This window comes from Morus notabilis, unplaced genomic scaffold (assembly GCF_000414095.1).
Source record: "Morus notabilis unplaced genomic scaffold, ASM41409v2 Scaffold1576, whole genome shotgun sequence".
NCBI classification, from domain to species: domain Eukaryota; kingdom Viridiplantae; phylum Streptophyta; class Magnoliopsida; order Rosales; family Moraceae; genus Morus; species Morus notabilis.
In genome coordinates this window covers 30,367-38,116 of record NW_010367874.1, presented here as the reverse complement: position 1 = coordinate 38,116, position 7,750 = coordinate 30,367, and the positions used below count along the sequence as shown (strand labels likewise).

General features: G+C 33.9%; 1 protein-coding gene across 2 annotated transcripts; it reads right to left on the bottom strand.

Moving 5' to 3' along the window:
• Positions 1-496: 496 nt before the first annotated feature.
• On the bottom strand, positions 497-5,005 carry LOC21385869 (COP9 signalosome complex subunit 5a). 2 transcript variants are annotated; one of them, XM_024175742.1, is made up of 7 exons: positions 4,956-5,005; positions 4,364-4,842; positions 3,039-3,320; positions 2,792-2,939; positions 2,615-2,697; positions 1,140-1,217; positions 497-1,013 (listed from the first exon to the last, which is right to left on the bottom strand). In XM_024175742.1, exons 2-7 carry the CDS (start codon positions 4,787-4,789, stop codon positions 924-926), a joined length of 1,107 nt encoding a protein of 368 aa, XP_024031510.1. In that variant the 5' UTR covers positions 4,790-4,842; positions 4,956-5,005; the 3' UTR covers positions 497-923. The 2 variants fall into 2 exon arrangements, with proteins under 2 accessions (XP_024031510.1, XP_010111938.2); XM_010113636.2 differs by lacking the exon at positions 4,956-5,005 and having other exon boundaries at positions 4,364-4,908.
• Between the last annotated feature and the right edge of the window lie 2,745 nt (positions 5,006-7,750).

The following is a 7,750-nucleotide window of genomic DNA, read 5'->3' as shown; positions in this document are numbered from 1 at the left end:
ACAAGACACAAATACAATGAAATGTGCCTTGTTATTATTTATTTTTCTCTTTTAAAGTGTTCATTCATTTTATTCTTCCTATCCAAGTGGATGTGTTTAACTCAACACCTGCTGTCACTTTCTTCCTCTTACGACGGTGCCGACTCTGTCAATGTATTAGCTAAGCCGCCAGTTTCTTGTGTGTAACACATTTGTTCTGCCTTGTCATGTTTCAAAGCACTTGAAGCAAATAATAAGCACATAAACTAGGTTTCTGGTTTCTAATCATCCTTAAATATCCTACCATCATTACAAGAATGACTTTTTTTTGGGTCATAGCTGATGAATAATCTCACTTTTGAACTGTCGTTCTCTGAACTGAACTGATTTTGGGATTATTAATTTAAGAAGATAATCCAATGGTCTTTAACAAAATGTAACAACACAAGAAAAAAAAAAAAAAAAAAAAAAAAAAAAAAAAAAAAAAAAGAGGCAACGATTAAAAAGAATAAAATGCTACAGATTGCAAAGTTTGGGAATCTCATGGATCCCAACTTAAATCATTCAAGGCTCTTCCCCAGGTAATAAATTTTCTTAAATTCTCAACTTTGTAAAATATATTTAGACCTTGTTGAATAACCCAACCATTAAAGCCACTCTGCCAATTTCAAACCAAGTGGGCTCAGGACGAGAGGGGCTTTCAGGCGAACATATGTAACTAACAACTGACTACTTTGACAAGGAATAAAAATGCATGGAGAGTAAAATAAGCAAAAACCAAGTTTAAAAAAGAAAAAAGAAAAAAGGCTGCATAAAGGATTTACATCGGCAAACAAAGTGGTGACAGAATTATGGCAACTGCCACCTGGGATAGTGATCAGATTAGTAAGCTCTTGACCAAGACAAAAGGTTCTGTCGATTGCTGCAAAGATCCGGTTCAAAAATCAACTCTCAATCATTGGATCCGGCCCAGATGGCTCCGCGTGAGATCTATTGGACTGACGAACAGAGTTGAAGAGAATGTCCTTGATGACCTAAATTGGAAAGAGATGCAGAAAAATTGTTAGAAAGAGACAATATTGTGTGAGATTCTTGTTCAATAATAGAGTGCATTTCAACACAAAACATACAGATATCCAGAGCTTAGAAATAGCTAGTACCTGCGACATTAGACCATGCACCTGTTCCACAGTTATTTTGGCACTATCACGAGTAATTTTCGCAAGTTGTGATTCTTCCTGTAATTCATGAATGTGTTGAAAGTAAGATTAAACAGTGGAAAGTAAGCGAGGTGGTGACATGACTCGAGTGACGGCTAAACTATGATCAGAGTGAATTATTGGGTACAAATGCATTTACTCATCATGCTTAGTTAACGGACCACAAATTCAAACAAATAATCAACACTCCAAGTGAAGCACTCTTTCTCTCTCTGCAAGTGCATCCATATAATACAGATAGATATAATAGTACAAGCAATAGAATTGTACCCACTGAAGGAGATAAAGAAAACTAGAGAAAGAAATCCATTCGGTAAGACAGGGGAAAAAAAAAAAAAGTCATAAGACAATTAAGGAAAAGGAACAAAAATAACAACAAAAACAAAAACAACAAAAGTCAGATAGGTGATGGAAACTGGAAATATTTTTCTTGTAAAAAAAATGTCAAACATAAAAAAAATGTGGTTTTCCCTTTAAAAGATTGTTGTCGTCATAGTGCAGATTAACCACTAATACAATCCCAAAGTTGGGCATGACTGCAGACCAAAATACAATAGAAGAAATCAATCTCCTCTCACGCTCAGATTAACTATGATTCCATGAACCATAAAAAGCATATATTCATAGAAACACATCATTAAACCTTCCAAAAGCAAAAACTATGGTCTGAATTTAAAGCAGATAATGAGAGGTAGTGACTGGCAACCTACGAATCTAGATTCAGTCCAAAACACTACTGAGGACTGGACAGATAGCAAGTGTTACAATATAATGCATACACATTTACATGAAATTATGTGACCCTAAATTAGCTTAAGTATGACCAATATTTTAGTCCATGTCATGATAAATACTTTATTCTGATCAGTCATATTCTAAAAATACGCAATCTAACAGTCTAAAGGCCTCCCTTTTTCTTTTTAGGAAAAAGAAAGCTATGCAATGCGACAGACGGACAGACAGAAAATTTCAAATAACATTAAATCTCCCTTGGTTTAGGTCTTTCTTTCAAGTCAAGACATTTGCATAATTATTAAGAATGAAGAAAAATAATAGCCTTATTATTCAGAAGTAACAAATCTGTGTAAAACTCTCAACCCACGCACCATTCAGAGACGAGAGTGATCACTTCACTTCATACAAAACACTACACAAGGGTTTATATATATATATATATATATATATATATATAGTATTTGTGATTTACATTTAATTTCTACAAAACAAGCAATCTCCTCACACCAGGTTTTCCTCCAATCTGGACTCAGGGAACTCTACGCGTACATATAAGGGGAAAAACTTAGTGAAAAACTTAGTGGGTGTTCTTTTTATAGGCTTGAGGGAAAATATTGAGTTGAAATTCAAATTTTTGTGCGAGAAAACACTATAAAACTATGAAAAGAACAGGGCCTTACATCTTTCTTTCTTTGAGGGGGTGCTATTAGTGGTCCGAAGCGGGAATGAGCCAATTGATTCTCTGCTTGCTCCAGCTTTTCAGCTGCGCGGTATAAAAACACGATAAATTACTGGACTTGTGAAAAAAAAAAAAAAAAAACACCTGGGACTAGGATCATAATTCATAACATACGTACCTAGATCCGAAATTTGTCCAGCAACATAGTCACCATTGCCCAACAAGGGCGAAGAAGAAAGAGTATTCACCCAATATTTGTTCCATAGCAGATCCAGTAGGTGGCTATCAAGAGAGGATTTAAAATAAGTGATATCCAAAGCATAATACTGCAAAAACACAATCAATGATGGTTTAGACTTTAGACAACAATGAACTTCAATATTTAAAAAGAAAAGCAAAGTATACAGTTTCTGAATGATGATAACCTGTTTACAATGCACGCCAAAGTCTTCAATCTTATTCAGAGGGATAGTCTGGTACTCAGAAACAGGCTCGTCAGGAGGCTTATATCCTTCTGGGTATGTCCTGAATGCCCCGATCTCAACTTTGCCAGCAGAAACAGTCCTTGTGGGATCAATGACAACAGCTAAAAATGGCTCCTGAAATTGCTGGTTTAGCATTTGTGTTGAGACATCGATACCCGACAACCAGCATCCATAACCAGGATGAGAATGGTACCATCCAACCACATTCTCCAGCCGGCCCGCCTACACCAGAAACCACTCAATAATGAAACAAGGACCAGAATTAAAAAAAACAAATGCAAGAGACATCTTTTATTGTTAGAATTATCTTGTGACTTACAAGATGTAATGTATTAATGCAATAGAACCCTGGAGAAACAAAAAAAAATTGCTAATCTCCCAGGATTACAAAAACAATCTTGTAAAAACCCTAACAATGGTGGTATTTGAGAGACCAGCAAATCTCCAAAGATCCCAATTTCCCAGTAATCAGACCATAATCCCTCACTAATTACTATTCCCTCTTTTACACTACTAATTCTCCTCTTGAAAAACTAGTAAATATTAACAAATAACAACTATCACTAATCAGTTACACTGCTAACTACCTCTACTAACCATACACTAACGGCCCACTAACCCAAATTAACTACCCAATCCTATCAGCCTTCATATTTCCAGAAGGGAATAGGCAGCAACTCTTAGCTAAAGGTTTCCCCGAAGAGAAACTAGAGTTTCTTAGATAAGAAAATGTCTTAGCAATGCAATCTCCTTCAAAAAAAAGCCCGAAAAATGGTTATTACGATATCTTACTACCAAAAACGTATACAACAAAAAACTAAAAAACTGGAGAGACAACGATGTTAAGGGGAAAAAACATACACAAGTCATTCCTTCGGTTGAATCACGCAATACAATTTTGACTTCATTACAATCTATCAGCAGACAAATTAGGGTTTTCTTAGAATAAGAAGTGTTCTTTAAATGGAAAACTCACTCAAAAAGTGCCCGACAAAAGGTGAAAATCAAAATTTCCAACTACCAAGAACTTTATTCAACAAAAAATGCTAAACAAATAAAAATGAAAAGACAAAGAAGCTACTAAGGTCGAAACAAAGGGCGAAAAAAAAAAAAAAAAAAAAAAAAAAAAAAAAAAAAAAAAAAAAAGTTCAATCCATCCAGTTCCAGTAGAATCTCCCAAAAGAAAAGCCTAGGGTTTCATTCTCAGATTAAAAGAGCGTAATCCATGAACAAATCTGGTAATTAAAGAAGGAAAGGAGAAGAACCTGCTTGTTGGTCTGGGAATAGTCGACCATATACTCGTAGGCATCGGCCTGGGCATTAACCCTAGTCTCGGTGCCTTCGACGGGCAAGGCAAAAGCATCCATGACGATGATGGCGTCGCCATCGGTCTTGCCCTGCATGAGGCCCATGACCTCGATGGTGCCGCCGGAGCGGGCGTGGACGACCATCTTGAGGAGGGCGAGGGCGGAGATCTTGACGCGCTTGAAGTAGTGAGGGTCGTTAGACCACGGCTTCTCCTGCTGGAACTTGGCCTGGGCGGCCTCGTCGTAGTAGAAGACAGCGTCGGAGGAATCGCCGCCGGAGGATTTCGCCGTCGCCGGAGGAGTAGGAGTCTCCATGGGGATGATGTTGTTCTCAAGCTCCCAGGTTTGCTGGGCTATCTGCGACGATGAAGGAAACGCCTCCATTGTTGTTGTTGTTGTGATTTTGCCGATTCGGGAACCTCTCTTCTTTTCACTTTCTGCCATTCATAAGAGAGAGACTGAAAAATAAATAAATAAATAAATAGTAATAATTAAAAATAGAAAAATTAAAGAAAGAAATGGCAGTTTCTTTGGGTTTTTAGGGTTTAACTGGGGAGAGGGAGAGTATGGCCCAATAGGTTGGGGCGTGAGCAATGAGTGACTAGAAAAATTGAAAATTTAACCTGCCGTATGTGTTTAGATTTTTATTTTTTATTTTTAATAAATAATTTTTTTAATGTAATTATTGTATTAAAAAAAGTTATAAATTAAGAATAAAATGTAAAAATTATTATCCATACAGTTTTTTAAAGTATTTATCAAGATCTGAGAATATTTTAGGCTTGCTTTGCACGTAATAGCCCAATGGTATAAGGGGTTAAGTGCTCTACCAAAAAATAAGTTACAAATTCTACTTTTTTAAGTATCTGACTTATTAAAGGCATGTTTGGTATATCATATTGTATTGTATCATATCATATAGTATTGTTTTGTATTACATTATATAATTTTTATACAATACGGTATTTAGTTGGTAGTATTATTAAATATTATCTTATTTTTACCATTGTAATCTATTTATGGATTTGTTTGTAATAAGATAAAATTTAGGCCTGATCATAACCTAATTCGACTCTAATCTCGACCTGAACCCAGTTTTGGAGGAAGCAAGGGAAAAAATAAAGTTGCTACATAGGGGTCTGTTTGCAAAAAAAGATTGAAAAATGGGGTCAAATTGTAATTTTCAAAAAATTTAAGGAGCAAAAATATAATTTTGAAAAATTTGAGGGGTCAAAATATAATTTAAAAAAAGAGAGGTCAAAACATAATTTGTAAAAAGTTTAAGAGTCAAAATATAATTTTTAAAAAGTTTAGGGGTCAAAAATATAATTTTTAACAATATAAACCCAACATCACTTCGGTCCCGAAACTCGACCCCAACGTCGGTCCCAAAACCCAACCTTGAGCATTGATATTTGTGGAATACTTTATATGTTTTTAATATGATATTTTAAGTTAAATTGCATTATACGGTCTAGTATAAAGTTTTTTATGTATTAAATATCACACTTCGTATTGTATTAATTTTAAATCTCATATCAAATACACAATGTATAAATGTCACCAAACATTCTATTATTATTAAATAATACAATACGGAGTGTTTATATGGTAGACTAAACATGCCCTATAAGCACTCCTTTTAAAAAAAATTTATCCTTGATTAGTTGTAGTCTAAAAAGTATAAAATATATGAGTTAATGTTAATAGTAGAAATAAGAGGAAATTCTATTTCAAAGAGTATTTTTAAAAATTGTCCAAAAAAAAGGAGACTAATTACATGGTTACCCTCCAAATTATAGATCGTGTTATAAAATGGCCTCAAACTTTAATTTATAACATCCGTACCACTTGAATTTTAGAAGTATTGTAAATTTTACTTGAATTTTAGAAGTCTTGTAAATTTTCTCCTTCTTTAAAAAAAATAAAAAATTACATGTGAAATGCATGTGATGACAATTTTAAGGACATTTTAGTAAAGACAAACTAAAAGCACATTAAATCCTAGTTAAATTTTAAAAAACTATGATTAAATGCTATAAAACAAATAAAAAACTAAGGAAGCAAACACGAAAGTAGCAACCTCCATTCCAAAAGATCATCCACTCTCTTTCTTTTTCTCTCTTGATTATTTTGGCAACCTGGAAAAATGTTTGCCTATCTTTTAATGGGACTTTGAACACAAAAGATAAACAATACATGAATATCCCCTCATCACCTTTCTCGTATAAAAAAACCTTGAAAAACCTGTTGAACTTACTTTTAGAATACGTAAGTCTGAATTTTTACTATTTATTCTTGATTAATACCCTTTTAACTAATATAGTTATTTGACTAAAAAAGATATTAATCACGAGTGAAGGGTAAAAATCCAGAGCTATAAATTTGTCTCATTTTCCCTAAAACCTTCAATAGAAACTAGAGTTATAAATTTGGATCGGACCAAACAAGTAGGTCCGAGGCTTGCCACTGTTGGCTCGAGCTGAGATTTTGAGCCTAAAAGTTTATTCAAGTTCGGCCGTGCTGACCCAAACAACCTCTTATTTAATTTAATTTTTTTTGAAAATACCTTATATAATTATGGGCTTAGACGGCCCTCTCCCTTTTGGGTAGGTCCAATTTCATTTAAAATTTCTGTTTAGACCGTCGAGCTCGAGTTGGATGGCTCGAACTTATACCTCTAATAAAAACAAAGATACAAACCCATAAACATGAAATTGTTTTTACAATTTCATGTAAATTACCAGCATAACCAAAAGAATTGTAACCCACTTATAAACACGAATTACTTGAATTAAGGCCACTAATAGTGAGTCAACAATCAATCATGAAATCCAAGAAACCACAGCAAATTAATTTATATATATATATATATATATATATATATATATATTTGTAAGAAAGAAAATGAAGCAAGAATGGGAAGGAGTGAGATCGAGAGAAAGATGGGGCAAAGGATATGCAAGGGAAGATAGAGAGAGAGAAAGAGGGGGATGGTCTAGAGAGAGTGATTGTAAACTTTTATTTGATTAATTGCAAATTACCTAGATTTAAGGACAACATCGTAATTGCCTATTTAGGTCTCATTCGCTTTACAGATTTAAGTTTTTAATTCGAGCTGAAATGTAACATTTTTTGAAAGCTTTTAATTGTAATAAAAAAATTAGATGTGATATTTTTTGAAAGCTTTTCACTGTAAAAATCTAGAACTGAAAACTCGAATCGGTAAAAAGAACGAGACCTTAATAACTCAATTCTTATTTCGAGCATCATGTGTCATTCTCTGTAAACAATTAAACGGAAGGAGAAAATTTGTAAAAGTTCTTAAGTTCAAAGAGAACATAT

Coding starts and splice junctions, on each gene's coding strand:
- LOC21385869 (XM_010113636.2), bottom strand. CDS start 4,849: ATGGCAGAAAGTGAAAAGAAGAGAGGTTCCCGAATCGGCAAAATCACA. Junction 2,698..2,791: donor TGGACAAATTTCGGATCTAG/GTACGTATGTTA, acceptor TATACCGCGCAG/CTGAAAAGCTGGAGCAAGCA. Junction 1,014..1,139: donor TGCATGGTCTAATGTCGCAG/GTACTAGCTATT, acceptor TTTCCAATTTAG/GTCATCAAGGACATTCTCTT.